This window comes from Emys orbicularis, chromosome 13 (assembly GCF_028017835.1).
Source record: "Emys orbicularis isolate rEmyOrb1 chromosome 13, rEmyOrb1.hap1, whole genome shotgun sequence".
Classification (NCBI taxonomy): Eukaryota; Metazoa; Chordata; order Testudines; family Emydidae; genus Emys; species Emys orbicularis.
This window is the reverse complement of record NC_088695.1, coordinates 35,147,577-35,163,204: the sequence shown is the minus strand read 5'-3', so window position 1 is coordinate 35,163,204 and position 15,628 is coordinate 35,147,577. Positions and strand designations below refer to the sequence as shown.

Here is a 15,628-nt window from a genome sequence, read left to right as displayed (position 1 = left end):
AGCCCCTTGACACCCTCCCCCCACTTCAAGGTGACAGGAAGTCACACAGTTTAAACTACCACAAGCATATCTGTTGAATCAAAATCCCCTTTACTGTCCAAACCAGGCACAGACGCCCGTGCTAGAACCCTTTCACCCCGATGAATGCCTTGTCTTCCTCTGTTGCCCCAGTTATGGGGAAGCAAGATTAGCTCGCTAGAATAGTACGCAGACAGACATGCTAGGCAGTCTGTTCATCTGAGAGTACCACCGTGGCTTAAGATCATGGTGGAATTGGAGGGGACATGGAGCTTGTCTTAGTGCCTGAATCGTGATAACATGGGAGAATAGCGCTCAGGGCGATGAGACTGAAATCCCTCGGAGGTGGCTGGGAGCAGCAGCAGGCCGCTCAGAGGATCTTTCCGGCAACGAGTCATGGCTTCCTTGTAATTCATCTTTTCCTTGGTGACTGGGTCAACAAGATCCTTCTCGTAGTTGGGCTCATCCTGGAGCATCCTAGCCAGGTCGTCGCTAATCATGCCTGTCTGGGCTGCTTCCAACACTGGGATGCGACCGGTTTTCTTGGGATCAATGAGCCCCCCAGTCAGGTGTTGGACCTGTAGGTAGGGGAAGGCACTGTCCTTGGTCATCCATCCTTTCTGAACTGCCTCCCCGACAGACAGCCTCCTCTTGGTCACAGGGTCCTCTACACCTGTGAAAGCTTTCTGGGCGTTCAGCAACCTCTGCATATAGGTGTTGTCGATCAGCCTTCTGTCTATGGCTTTGTGGACAGAATACCGATCCCGTGTGATGAGGTCTACGATCCCCCCTGTTGCAGCCTGGGCCTCCAACAGCTTTTGAGCAGTCATGGGATCCACCATCTTCTTGGTGACAGCAGTTCTTATGTTGCACTTGGTGTCGGTGGCGGTGTCGAACACTCCGGCAATGGGGAAGCTGTCATCGCAGAAGCTTTTCTGCAAGCTCGGAGGAAAGAAGCTTTGGGTCTGCTGCTGCATCGTCGGAGACGGAAGTGGAGACTTGGAGATGATGGAGCCAATGGACAAAGAGGAGGGAGGCTTGGATTCCCCTGCTACCAGCAGAGCAAACTCCGAGATTGGGATCTTGCCATCCCTGTACAGCTGGTACTCCTCTTTCGTAATCTTCCTAAACCTCAGGGCATCTTCGATGGAGTATTGTTTCCCACTCTTCCTGTCGAGCAGGACAGAAACATCCCCGTTGGGGCCCAAGGTAGTGATTTCCTCCCAGTCGCACTCTAGTTCTTGCAGCTGGATGTATTGGTTTCTGTCTATGATTCCTCTTTTGTAGGCCTCATAAGGAGACATATCCTTCCCCGTCTCTGGGTCCAAAATGGAGATCTTAGTGGAGAGATTAGTCTCTCTCATCTCGGTCTCGTGGTTCATTTCTTCCCGGTTGACCCCAGACTGGAGTCCCCGGATGGACCTCTCTTTTTCGTAGATCTGGTCCTTCTCCCTTAGGATAGCTGCCTCCAGGAGGGAAAGTTCTTGCTCACGCTGCATCTTTTTTTGCCTGTCATTCTCTGTCTTTTGGCTGAGGAGCTTGGACTCCTCTCGGAGGACGAGGACTTTCTGCTGCTTCTGCCTTTCCAGCTCCCTGAGCTCACTCTCCAGGTTGGCTCTCTCTTGGATTGCCAGGTTTTGTGCTTTCTGGAGATCAGCCTCCTCACGGGACCAGGTCCTTTTCATGCCTTCGGCTCTCTCTATTTTCTCCTTGAGTCGTCGTATGTCCTCTTCTGCATTTTGCCGGGCAGTTCTCTCTCTGCTCAGCAGCTCCCAAATCCGTGCACGTTCATTTTCTAGAACTTTGTCTTTCTCCACTCTGATAACCTCCTTGTAGATGGTCTTCTCCTGCGATTTTGTTTTCTGCAGAATGTCAGTCTGGACCTGCAGGTTCTTGCACTCCCTCTGCAGGTTCAGAACTTGCATCTTTTCATTGTCCAGCTCCAGACGCAGTCCACTAGCAGCCTGCTCGAGCACCGGATCCTTCTCTAACTTGACCACTTCTTCCATGATGATCTTCTCTTGCACCGGTGTGGGACTTTCCTCGATTTCCTTTATTCTCATGGTTATTTGACGCAGCTCCTTTTCCAACGCAAGCCTCTTGTTTCGATCTTCCTGGAAGTTAAGCAGCTTCTCTTTCTCTTCCACCACAGACTGAAGCTGCTGTACCTCCCGTTCTACACGACGCCTGTTGCTCACTTCCTCGTCCAAACTCCGGCTCAGCCTGTTGTGCTCATCCCTGAGCTTTGGATCCTTTTGGGTGAGAATCACCTCCTGGACCACCACCTTTTCTTCGGGCTTCCTCCTCTCCAGCAGCATGTACTTGTTCTGCAGGTCATAGATGGTGTCCTCAGCTGCTCTCCTTTTTTGAGACACATTGCGCACCTCTTGGCGGAGGCGATCAGCTTCTTTTTCCAAGAGTGGGTCATTCTCGTATCGGACAACTTCCTTGTTGACCAGCTTGGTTTCAACCTTGGACCTTTCCCTTTTCCATTCATCCCTTTCGCCCTGCAGCCGGATGAGCTGCTCCTGGGACCTGCCATTTGTGTTCACCAACTCGTTGAGCTGTTCCTTCAGCCTGTCAATTTCTCTAAGAATCTCTGGGCTCTTCTCAAGTTTCACCACTTCCTGGATCACCTCCTTATACTCCACAGTTGGTTTCTGAGACCTGAGGATGTTCAGCTCAGACAAGGCCTCTTCCACCTCCTTGTCAATCTTTGTCCTTTTACTAGTAACTTCTTGGAGCTCCTTCTTCAGGCGAGTGATTTCCTTCTCTGTCTCTGGATCTACCACAAAAATCTCATTGACTCTTTCTTTAACCTCTACCTTAGGTTTTTGCCTCTCTGCAATGATGTATTTGCTTTGCAGCTCTGCCAGCTCTCCTGTTAACATCAGGTTCTTGTTCCTCTCTTCTTCAATGAGAGTTCTAAGCTTGGAAGACTCTTTCAGCAGTTCTGGGTCCTGTACCACCTTCCTCACCTCCTTGACAATGATTTTGGGTTCTGCTACTTCAATCAGCCTTTCCAGCTCCTCGATCCTACTGTTCAGTTTGATTGTCATGTCCTCCACAGATTTTCTGTTGAAGGTTTCTTTGTCAATTTGCATCTGCAATGTCCTGACAGCCTTCAGCATCTCCGGGTCCTTTTCCAGCTTGATCAACTCTTTCACTACCACTTTCTCTCGGATGTTGGGCTGCTTCTGCTCCAGAACGTACACCTCTTTCCTGAGCCGTTCAAGTTCAGGGGAAGCAGTGGAGCTCTGTTCTCTGAGACGCTTGATTTCCGCACGGAGGCTAGCCGCTTGGTTATCCAGGTTTGGATCCCTCTCGATTTTAGTGACCTCTTTGGTAAGCAGCTGGGCCTCAACCACCTTCCTCTCTTTCTCCATCTGGATAAGCTTCTTGTTCATCATTTCAATATCCGCCTGCAGGCTGTCCCTTTTTCTGCTCTCATCCTTAATCTGATGCGTCATCTTAGCCAAGTCGCTCTCCAGTTTTGGGTCTCGGTAGTATTCGACCACCTCCTTTTCTTCCACTCTTTCAATGGGCCTTTGAGTCTTCAGCAGCAGAATCCTGTTTCTGTGTTCTTCCAGCTCCTGCTGAACCTTGGCCACTTTGCTCCTTTCCTCCTCCAGCTGCAGTTTCAGTGCCTTTGATTCTCTTGTTGACTGAGCCAGATTTTCTGACTGTTGCATTTGCTCATGTTCTGCCTGCATCTCCTCTTTTACTTCCTTCTGCAAGGAGAAAGCAAGAAGTTCTTTAGAAAGACAAGGAGTTAATGTCACTCAGAGCATGGCATCAGTGGCCCTTTCCCTGAATCCTCAAGTCTTACAATGCTGGCCAGTTGGAGAACGGGAATAGGTGATAGCAGACAAAACTGGTATAGAACTCTAGGTACTTTCTAACTGACAAGAATCACTTAGCCTTTGATTAAACACAATCGGCAAAAATGGATGTGGTTGGGGTACTGTTCTCCCAAGTGAATCGAGCAATATTGGAGTTATAAACTAGTATGATCCTTAGGGTATTTGTATCTTTAGGGTTGTCCAGCAAGAGGAAATGCTAAATTCCTACCATGCTGATACAGGCTGTTGGGTGGTTCTCTCTCTCTGAAATTCCTAGTATCTAAGCATTGGTTAGACAGAGCTGTGAACACTAGTTAATCTTAATTCTGGATCCCCTTTTTCCCATTGAAAACAAACATTTGTTAATACACTCAGTGGCCACACATGGGCAGGGCCTCGGTTTTATATTTCACTGGAAAGATGGCGTCTTTGGTCAGCAGTGCAATGCCCCACATGCCATGCTGAGGCAGAGTTCCCTGCCGACTCAGTGGGAACAGTGCCATCTACTGGTTCACCAGGACTACTGCCTCTAGCACAATGAGTCCCAGTCGGCCGTCCCCCCCCCAGCCCCCCACAAGGTTTCCATCCACATCCAAACCCTGCTTGACTTTGAAATCTGGTGAGATCTCAGCTTGACACAGGACCCTGAACAATTCTGCTGCATCACACTGATAAATAACTTCTTTCCCACCTTGCAGGTAGGGCATGTTCACTAGAAAAAAGGTTAGAACAGTTTGCAGATACCTTCTCTACCACCTTCTTGGCAAACTCCAGCTGGCTGAGCTGCTGCTTGTTTTCTGCTGCTGTCTCCGTGTAGAGTTTTGTCACATCATTCTCCTAAACAGAAACAGCAAGAATGATTTGGGAAGTCGCCTGTGACTTGGCTTGTTAGACATACTGTATTCCTCCCGCATCTTTACCCTCCAGCCCTATGCATCCTCATGCAGTAGTTGTAACGCGAGGCTCTCAAAGCACTTTACAACCTTTAACTGACCTATACGATACCTCTGTGATGTTATCATCACCCCTGATTTTATAGCTGAAACTGAGGCATGGGGTGGTTAAGAGACTAGCCCTGGGGCATGCAACAAGTCAGTGGCAGAACTGGGAATAGAACACGGGAGTCCCGACTCTGTCTCACAGTCTAAGTCCTACATGATACTCTCCCATATGGCCAGCTACAAAGCATTAACACTTACTGGTCACAGTGGGCCCAAGTAACGTTCTTGGCTGGTGCCAGGCTTATAAACACGCAAGCACCAGCTGAACCCATCAATAGCAGCCTGGCCATGCTCAAGCCAAAAGCTTGGAACTGGAAGACAAACGCAGCCCTCAGCAGCAATATTCAGAACCCCCAAAAGTGAACGGTTACTTTTCATTCAGAGGCTGCTCTAGGGCTGGGTGGATGGTCTGAGGAGCTGCTCTGAGCCCACTCAAAAGAAGAGGTTGAGATTTTTCTGTGTGGAACCAGAACCATCTACATGAATTTGGTTTGGATTCACTTGCCAAATCATTTGCCAAGCCTTAGAAAGAGGGCTAAATAGTTCTGATTTGTAGTTCTTCTTGACGTTGTGGAAGTGTAAACTACATAAACGCTGCACTGGTGCAAGCCAGGAAAAAAAAGTGTTCACAGGACCGCATCAGCTATTCTAGCAGCAGCAAATGGCCCATGCAACCCAACACCTCTGTCCTTTTAACATGTAGCTTCATTGACCGTATGGTAAGGAAGACACCATCAGCAATACCAAGGCAAAGTAATTATCTCTATTCTGATATTTCATATACTGCTTTGTCCAGTGCTATCAGAATCAGACAGACCAGCAGCACTGCTTATGCTTCAGGAGTAGGACAATGACTGTAGGGTTGCCAACTTTCTACTCACACAAAACTGAACACCCTTGCCCTGCCCCCTGCCCTGCCCCTCCTCCAAGGCCCCACCCCCGCTCACTCCATCCCCCTCCCTCTGTCGCTCGCTCTCCCCACCCTCACTTGCTCATTTTCACCAGGTTGGCTCAGGGGGTTGGGGTGTGGGAGGGGGTGAGGGCTCTGGCTTGGAGTGTGGACTCCGGAATGGGGCCAGAAATGAGGGGTTTGGAGTATGGGAGTGGGATCAGGGCTGGGGCAGTGGATTGGGGCACGGAGGGGGTGAGGGCTCCAGGGTGGGACTAGGGATGAGGGGTTTGGGATGCAGGAGGGTGCTCCGGGCTGGGACCGAGGGGGAATCAGGGCTGGGACAGGGAGTTGGGGTGTGGGAGTGGATCAGGGGTGCAGGCTCTGGGTGGTGCTTACCTCAGGCGGCTCCCGGAAGCAGTGGCATGTCCTCCTTCCGACTCCTATGCGGAGGTGTGGCCAGGCGGCTCTGTGTGCTGCCCCGTCCGCAGGCGCCACCCCCGCAGCTCCCGTTGGCTGTGGTTCCCAGCCAATGGGAGCTGTGGAACCGGCGCTTGGGGCAGCGGCAGCATGCAGAGCCTCCTGGCTGCCTGCATAGGAGCCGGAGGGGGGACATGCCGCTGCTTCTGGGAGCCGTGCGGAGCCCGGCAGGCACGGAGCCTGCCTTAAGCCCCGCTGCACCGCCAACTAGACTTAACAGCCCAGTCAGTGGTGCTGACCGGAGCCGCCAGGGTCCCTTTTCGACAGGCCGTTCTCGTAGAAAACCGGAAACCTGGCAACCCTATCACTGGCTGCAGTCAGAAAGGGGGGGGGGGAGGAATTGGGGAAACAATCAATACCTCCCCAAGGTTGATTTCAGACAAGGTGTAAGCAGGTGAAACCACACCTCCTAACACCAGGCCTTTGTCTCAAGGTCTCACCTGGGCCTGGATGCTCTCTTGCAGTGGGGTGACGCGCAGTCTTTTGGCAGCGGAAGCACTCAGGGTGGGGTCCAGAGAAGAGCAGTATTTGCCTGCCTGAAGCTCATAGTCCTATTACAAGTGAAGACAAAGAGGTCAGATTGGGTCTCTGCTGGGCAAGACTAGATGGCAGAACCACATGGCAAAACCCAAACGTACGTTGAGAGCAGACTGCACGGTCTGGGATAGTTTGACCACTGCGTTCTTCTCAGCCTCCTTGCCCTGGATTTCCTCCACCAGCCTCTATGGGAGAAGGAGACAGGACCTGAGTACTTGCATCTCAACAAAGCTCTCAGTAAGGACAGGATGCTATCAAACAGAAGGCAGTCAGGGAGGGAAAGAAGCTGCTTCTCCAGGGGTTCCCATCAGAAGGGAACAAAGACTCCACCAAGGGAATGGGGAAATGCTCTTGGCAAAGAGAGCATGACACAGCTGCAGTCTGGCATTTCTGTCTGGTTAATGGCACAAACTGACCCATCTCTCAGCAATGGAATCTGTAGGGCTCTAAGCTATGGGGATGGGGGTAATGTCAAATAATGGAGGTGACTGAGCTCTGGCCTTGTGTGCCTGGATAAGAGAGCAGAATCCTGGAGCCACCTGGTCTCTTTTCTCCTTGACTGATAGAGCTCAGGTACGTCATGGAGGGGCGACAGCCTACCAGCTCTTGGTGTTTGCTCAGAGGGTCTCGTTTGAGAGGCCATCTCTCTCCCCAGCATAGTACTGTGTCAGTCGAGGATGTTGGCAGCTATAGAGATTAGCAGCCAATTCCCGGTATGAATGGGAGGGGGCAGCTGGCAGGAGATGCTCCGTGAGGGCCACCTGGGCTTTGAAGGCCATGTAGCAGCATGCTCGTAGATGCAGGATCTGGCCCCCCTGCATTCCCTATCCTGCTCTCCACTTGTTGCAAGCTGCCCTCTGCATCAGGCAAGGTCCTGCTTTTTCTGCGCTAGTCACTTCACTGCCACAGGTGAAGCAGGGAAAGAGAAGCAGAGCGGCAGTTACCACTCCACGTAGGTTCCAGGTGAAACCAGGGACACTCCTTTCCCCTCCCCACGTCTGTGCCCCCCCCCACCCCCCGAGGCCTGGCAGGAGGCTCACCTTCTGTGCCTGCAGCTTGTAATTGATCTGGCTCAGCCCATCCGTGGTCTTGACCTGGTGCTTGGGCAGGTTGTTCATCCAGAACATCATGTTCTCGTTGGAGTTTTGGAACTGCTGGTAGGTGAGGTTGGTGTTCCGGAGGGTCTTTTCCCTGGATAGGTGGGGGAGCAGGGGGAGGTTTAAGGGGAAAGAGGGTTCTCATGTGCAAATTACTAAAGGGACACTGAGAATGTCACCAGGTGAAAACCAGGGTAATTAAAGGGGTGGTTATAGTAGGCCAGTAAGCAGGAAGGCTTGGCTGGGAGGAGCACAGTTCTCTCTAGTAGAGTGTGTAATGAATGCTAAACTGTATTATGTTCAACCCTAGGTGGCGACATATGTAACATACCTTACCTGAGAGGCAATGGGGGGGGGAGGAAATACATTTTACTGGGGAAAGACACACAGAGCTCTTCTTCAGGGCTGGGAAAGGTACGCCCAGCCTCACAGCAAAATGCAAAGGGGAACAGATTGTTTAGCACATATTGTAAGTGTTGTGCAGGTTTCCTTTGAGAATGAGGACCAATAGAGGGAGATTGCTTTGCAAAAGCTGTTCACCCACAGGTGACAGGGTCTTTTGTCTTTTATCATTTTCCTCTTTGAGTTCATTTGGGAGCATAGTGACTGTCTGGTTTCACTTTAAAAAAGTGAGCGTGGGAGCTTAAATTCATTACCCTGCCAGACACTAAAAATCATGGCTGAACAGAGACACTGGATTTATGGTTAATTACAACAATCTCTGACCCACTAACCCCTGTTCCACCTTGCATTTTGCTGTGATGCTGGGAGTATTTTTCCCAGCCCTAATCTGTGTTGCTAGAAAGCTTGTCTCTCTCACCAACAGAAGTTGGCCCAATAACAGATGTTACCTCACCACCTTGTCTCTCTAATATCCTGGGACCGACATGGCTAACGACACTGCATACTTCACCTGAGCATATACCAGCTGTCGCTGGCCGGGCAGTTCATGTTTTTATAGAGAACACATCTGTGTGTGTCTCTCTCTATATCGGGGTGGCCAAACTTACTGGCCCTCCAAGCCGCATACGACAATCTTCAGAAGTTCGAGAGCCGGAGCGCACCTGCCAGCAGGGCTGGCTCTAGGCACCAGCGTTCCAAGCATGTGCTTGGGGCGGCACTTTTCAAGGGGCGGCACTCCAGGGTTTTTTTGTTTTTTTTCCCTTCGGCGGTGGCACTCCGCCTTTTTTGTTTGTTTGTTTTTTGCTTGGGGCGGCAAAAAACCTGGAGCCGGCCCTGCCTGCCAGGAGCTTGAGCTTGGGGCTTCAGTCCCAGTCCTGCTGAAGTCCTGAGCCCCAGCAGGTGTGCCCTGCAGGGCTGATCCCTGAGCCCCTGTTCCCTGCTGGACAGAAGCTCCTACTCCACCACCCCACTGCAAGGCAGAGGTCCCGAGCTCACTCCCTCCCCCGTCAGTCTAGTAGGTGGAGAATGGGGGGGATAAAGGGGGCTTGCAAGCCGCACTTTAATGGTAAAAGAGCCGCATGTGGCTCATGAGCCACAGTTTGGCCAGCCCTGCTCTATAAAAGGGAAGCTCTGTAACCAGCCCATATCTGGGAAAGGAGCTTGACCTGTTAGTAGCAGCCCTGCAAACTTCCCGTGTACAAGGAGTACACGACAGACTGAATTACGGAGAGGGGAAGTTTTAAAGTCAGGAGGCAGATTGTGTTAACTCTGCAATTACCTGCACATCTACAGGGGCAAGTGGCAACTGGGAGAGGGGCGGGCAGGAGCAAACAGCGCTCTCCCCAGTTGTCGCACTAGAGGCAAAGCCTACGCTGTACATAAAATTGCTGCACAGCATGCCACAGCTGGGCATGCTGGATCCCAAGCTACACTGGCCTGGGGGAACTGGTCTGGGGTCCTGGGACAAAGGGGAGTCCAGAAGATCTCCCCAGAGGGTCCCAAATCCTAAAGCTGGCCCTTCAATTCAAATGACTCAGGTACATTTGGGCTTGGTGGACGGACCCAATTCTCTCCTGGCTGTCCTGCCCCAAATCCCAGCCCCCACCCCGATCCCACGTAATGGAGGCTGGGCTGCTCACCGGTGATCCAGCTGGTCGGCCACAGCGTGGTAGCGGTCGTTGAGGAGCTGGACCTCCCGCTTCTGCCGGGGGAGGTCCGGGCAGTACTCCTGGAAGTTGTTCTGCACAGCGCTGCAGTTGTGCTCAGCGTCCTTGAGGCTGCGGTTCAGCTTCAGCACACAGTCCTGCTGGGTGACCTGATCCCGCTTCAGCCTCTGGGAAGGAAGAAGATGGTGGATGCGTGTCGGTGGTTCCGCTCACACCACCTACCCAGCACCTGGCCCTGGCCCTGGCCCTGTAAGACTGTTGGTGTCCCAGAGAGGGAGTCACTGGCTCAGTGGGGCAGAAGAGAATGGAGGGAGCTTCTCTTTCCACCCCAACATCTTTATCATCAGTAGTGACGGGGAAATTGATACAGAACAAATCCACTCTGGGTTCACGGGGGTGGTAGAATGCAAACGTTGCTGAGTGCGAGGGTGGCTCTTTGACGCAGAGACGTGGGAGGGACAGATGTTGGGGGAAGACTTGGGGAATCAGTTGGAGAGATGGGGAAAGAGAGAAAGGGGCTGGAGGGGGTGGGGTCAAGAGAGCTAGAGGCGGCATTGGAAAAAAAAAAAAAAAAAAAAAAAAAAAAGAGAGAGTCCTGGTGGGTAAAGGGGGAATTAATTGTTGGGCAGAGAGACTGGGGCTGGGACACAGGTAGATGGAGAAGGGGTGTGCAGAAGAGCAGTTGATTGTGGGGTGCTGGGGCAGATCAACTAGGGGAGTGTTTGGTGAGGAACAGACAGGTGGTTTAGATCTCTGGGGTGGGAGTCGGTTCTTACAGACGCTGCTCAGTGACTGTGACAGATGTAACATTTTATCCACCTACCAATAAACAGCAGTTTCTGAACTGGTGAAAGTGATTTAGTCTGCAGACACTATGGAAGCTCATTTAGAGAAGTGTTTCTCGGGTGGCGGGTTGTGCCCCCTGGGAGGGGGTGTGTGTGTCCCAAAAGGCCATCAGGAGGGTCGTGAGGTATTGAAAATCTCACTCCCCACATACCCTGACCCTTCAATGTCAGTATTTTCTGCCACTGCCAGCTTCCCCAAACACACACACGCAGGTCAATTATACAGGCCTAGCACTGCTAGCCTTGATCCTGTTTTTACCCTTACAGCTATAGAAATGTCAGGAGGTTGTGAAAATTTTTGACTTCAAACAAGGGGTCAGCAGCCCAAAAAGGTAGAGCAATGCTGGTCTAAATGAAGGAGTCAGGGCCTACTGGGAGAGGCGTGGCCATCCAAGTCTCTTAGGCACCCTAACAATGGGATAAACAGAGCCCAGGTTACCCGACTCCATCTCTTACTATGCCCGTATCGTTCTCATTGCTGTTGAGAAGCCAAAGGCTCCCTCACCTGCAGCTCATTGGCACGATCCTGCAGGGCGTTGGGAGAGGCTGGGATGGTGCTGTCCTGAGCCAGCTTGGACTCAAAGCTGCTGATGATCTCGTCCGTGATCTCTATCTGGTTCTCCAGGTTCAGGGAAGCCTTGGCTCTGAGGAGGCGGAGATGGTGGAACGTGACTAGCTACAGAGGACACACATCACTCCCCTCACCTCTCAGAGTCTGCCCTGGAGCCAGGCTTCTGACTAGCTGCAGGGGATTTGTCTGTCGCTCATTGCACACTGCAGACCATTAAGAAGTTGGCCTTGAAAACACACCCTGCCCTTGACACCCAGCCCCATTTGGCTCCCGAGAGCAGCCTTCAAGACAGAAGAACAGGATAACGAGCCCTAGGAGAGGTTGGCAGTTGTGTCCACCTGCCCATTGGGTTGTTCTAGGAGAAATTTCAAACTACAGCAGCTGATTCACCTTGCTGTGTTTTTACAAAATGGAAACATCGGCTGAGCCCCCGCACATATTCAAACCAGGTGGTAATCCCAGTTTGCCAGAAATCTGTATCCTGATTGTTACCAGGTCACTGTAGAGTGCTCAGAGCAATGTGGTTTTCATCTCATTTGGGGTCTCTAAAAATACAGATAAAACAACAATAAAAATGGGGGGGGGGATTGTATTTTATTAGAAACTTAAAAATGGCCCCATTGTGCAGAAAATTTCATCATATTTTATGCATTTTCCACCTGGAAATAGGCCTGTTTTTCCAGTGAAAATGAGGCCATCTGAATTAAAAAAAAAAAAAGATTTCAAATTCAAAGTGCAACATTTCACATGGTTTTGATTGAAAAAACAAAGACCATTTATTTATGTATTTGTACAGAAGAGTCAAAAATGAGGTTCCTCCTAAATTGCTCAGCACAAAACCAAACACATTTGTGAGCAGAACTTTGTAAGACCTCGCTGAGCAGGTGCTTACAACTTTGCTCTTACCAATCTAGGGTTACGGTCTCCACTTACTTCTCATCATACAGGCTGGACAGCATCTTGACGTCATTATACTTGTTCTTGACGTTGTTCAGAGTCACGGGGAGCTGAGAGGCGGCGGTGCTGGTGGATTTCTTGGACAGGAAGGCCTCACACTCCTTCTGCATGGCTTCTTTATCTGCCCCAATGCCCTGAAGTCTCTTTGTGGTTTCCTAACACAGCAACAGAAATTCCCAGAGTCACTGAACACACAGAAGCTCAGTGTTAAGCCGATGCGATACAGTGGGATCTGCCGGGGTGCCTTGGCTGAGCCAGGCTGGGAACACGTATCCACGGCACAGAGTGGAGCATAGCCAGAAAGGGGAGAAAACCAACAGTTTGAGTCCACCCAGGGCAGGACAAAGACCTGCAGCAGACAACATAATCAGCACTGAACAGACACTGAACCAGAACTAAGCCCAAAGGAGGGGAGAGAACCGCAGGGTTTATGCCAAGAGCGCATGTGTCTTCTCAGGTCACCTCCCATAAGGACCATTCCTAAAGTACAGGAAACATCACTAGTTCAGCAGAGGAAGTGCCCGTATTTTCCCCTGAGTCAGACCTGCACTGTAACTACCTCCAGCAGGCCTCTTTCTGAGCGCTGAAGCCAGCAGATGTCTCTGCAGCAGCAGCAAAGCTCTCTCCTTTTCTCTTTGGAGCGGCAGGGGCTAACGCCTACATGTTTTCTGTCAGTTCAATTCTGCTCCAACTATTGGAGCCAACTACCACGATCAACCCGTTCTCTGTGCTCCTCAGCCCTCACCTCCTGGTCCTTGATCCTTTTGTGAAGGTCCTCTGTCGGGGCACTGTGGCTTACTGGGGACCTCACCCGGCTAAAAATCTCCTTCTCCACTTGGACCAAGTCCCCGCCAATCTTATTCAGCTTAGAGAGGAGCTGGTCAGCTTGGGGGTCGTCCTGGGCAACGGCGGGACTTCTAATTGGTGCTGGAATGACAAATTGATATCGAATCAGTGCACTGTCCCATCTGCATCACACTCTGGGTATCTTAACCTTTCTCCCTAGATCTCTGATATACAGGCCCTGCCCCTTGGCCCTCAGCTACCCTTTCATTGAGACACCACCTGTACGCATCTGCTTCAAACGGATTATGCTGGAGTGAGGTGCGCTGTATTTAATCCATCATGTGTGTTTGGACACAGATTATGAGACCAGGACTGTGAGTCTGGGTCAGAGCTTTCCACTCCCCCTCGCAGTGCCTCCTACATGCAGAGAACTCAGCGCTGCAGGGGGCTGATGGCTCAGATCCACAAAGGGCTGCTCCACGGCCAGTGAAGTAACTTGTTTGGGTAAGAGAGTTGTTGACCGTGTTTGTTTTTTTGCTGCATGAGTTGTCCTTCTGCAGCCTTCTTATCCATCAGTCGCCCTGGCAGTTAGCCGACGGAGTTTGCTGATGGAAAAGAGCTGGGGAAGCCAACTTTCAAATGCGGACACATCAAGAGCTTGGGACGGGTTGGTCATGCAAGGCCTCAGTACCGGGACTCAGCCCTTCTGCAGCACCTTCCACCCAAGGATCTCAAAACACTCGGCAGACGCTGTGGAGGCCACACGTCTCCCTTGTGTGGTGAGGTCTCAAGAGATTTTCAAAGAGCAGCACAGAGGCAAAGTGACTTGCCGTGAGTCACCCAGAGAGTCTGTGGCAGGGCCAGGACTAGAACTCAGAGATCCCAATATCCAGTCCTCTCCTCTAAGCACTAGACTGACTGCATCCACGTGATGACGCGTACTTGTGCTTCGGCATGCCCATGAGTGCCCACAGGTAGGCATCCTGCTGAGACATCCAAGCTTAAAAGCTGAGCCTACAGCATTCACTGAGTTGCTAGCTTTTGCCAACTCGGCAAGTTTCAATAAAGTCAAACAAAATGAGACCAGTGATCTCACTTTGCGGGGTAGCTTTTTATGTTAAGCTAGAGAGCAGTTAATAACCTGACATACCCTGCTGGCTGGACTTAACTGGCTCCTTCTGGCTGCTTTTCAGGGAGTTCTGAACTGTCGCTCTCTTCTGCTTCACTGTGTTCAATTCACCTTCCAGCCTACAAGCGAAAGAAGGGAGCATCACTCCCAGCACAGGAGTCAATAGGAATAGAAACTAGCCTGCATAAAGCCTGCTTACACACCTGTCTGGGAGTTCCTAAACCAGAGACGGGCCTCACCTGAGCACAGTGCGGTTACCCGATCCAGGGAAGGTGTCGCTTAATTACCTTCGAGCACGTTTAACTGGAACTCTAACTGCTCCCAGTGCTGACACTGTTACTCCCCTGACATCTGGAAATGGCACAACTCTGATTCGTAAGAACAATTTGACTTCAGGGGAGAACTGGGAATGGGAGCAAAAACCAGGGATTGTTGAAAAGTGACTTTGCAAAGAGCAATTTGCAGGGACTTTTGAAGGCCGTGGACTAATTCCTGTTACTAAACACAGTGCTTGAGAACAGTCATCCCTAGTCTTGTGTAGATGGCCTCAAAGGGGTATCCTTCAGAACAGTAATGACTACACTGCAAGCCTCGTCCGAGGACCATGCTACTGGAAAGCAATACAAACGAGTGACTGGTTTACAGTCTGGGGCATAGGAAGGGTAGTAAATGTCCCTGAAGGTATCAGTAAAACAAGTTGCTAGAGGGGAAATACATCTTACAGGGCACTGGGGGGCAGTCATTGTGTGGCGTTATCAAGATACATAATGCAAGACAGTGTGTTGCAAAATTTTAAAATCAAACATTTTTTACTGCACGTGAAATTCACAAGCACCAAGGAGGGACAGGAATTATTTAAGGTGGTTCTAGTGGTAGGTAATTGGGAGGAATGAAATAAAGGCTGTGGGTACCATTTTTAAAAGTGCCTAAATCTCTTCTGAAAATGGGCGTTGGGTATTGTCTAAACTCACAAGTTGCACTGACTTAATGAAATCTGTTTAGAAACTGAGTTAGTTAAATCAGTGCAGTCCCCTTGTGTGAACACTCTTAAATTGGCTTAAGAGTATTGATTTAGCTTCATATTGGCTTAGTTTAAGTGGGTAAGGAATTAACTTAAGCTTAATCAATATAAGGCACTCTTACACTGATTTAGAAATGTCCACACAAGGGAGCAGTGAGGATTTAACTAAATCAGATTCTAAGCCTATTTAGTCAAATTGGTGCAGCTTGTGTATTGAGACAAGATGCAAGACAGAGAAATTTAGGCTGAATGTCATGAAAACTTCTTGACTGTGAGGTTTGTGGACTGTGGAATATTTGCCTCAAGGGAAGTGGTAGAAACTCCATTGCTTGGGGGCATTTAGAACTGGACAAAGCACTAGAATAACATATAATAGGGAACAAATC

General features: G+C 50.5%; 1 protein-coding gene across 1 annotated transcript in view; it reads right to left on the bottom strand.

Annotated features, from left to right (window-relative positions):
- Positions 1 to 296: 296 nt before the first annotated feature.
- Positions 297 to 15,628, bottom strand: part of EVPL (envoplakin) — a 30,032-nt gene continuing 14,700 nt past the window's right edge. The window contains exons 12-21 of the mRNA XM_065415856.1: positions 14,243 to 14,340; positions 13,052 to 13,233; positions 12,283 to 12,461; positions 11,284 to 11,422; positions 9,907 to 10,100; positions 7,808 to 7,958; positions 6,869 to 6,952; positions 6,671 to 6,781; positions 4,605 to 4,697; positions 297 to 3,749 (exon numbers count right to left, since the gene is read on the bottom strand). Of these exons, the coding sequence (XP_065271928.1) occupies positions 297 to 3,749; positions 4,605 to 4,697; positions 6,671 to 6,781; positions 6,869 to 6,952; positions 7,808 to 7,958; positions 9,907 to 10,100; positions 11,284 to 11,422; positions 12,283 to 12,461; positions 13,052 to 13,233; positions 14,243 to 14,340 (4,684 nt within the window). The remainder of the gene's footprint in view (positions 3,750 to 4,604; positions 4,698 to 6,670; positions 6,782 to 6,868; positions 6,953 to 7,807; positions 7,959 to 9,906; positions 10,101 to 11,283; positions 11,423 to 12,282; positions 12,462 to 13,051; positions 13,234 to 14,242; positions 14,341 to 15,628) is intronic.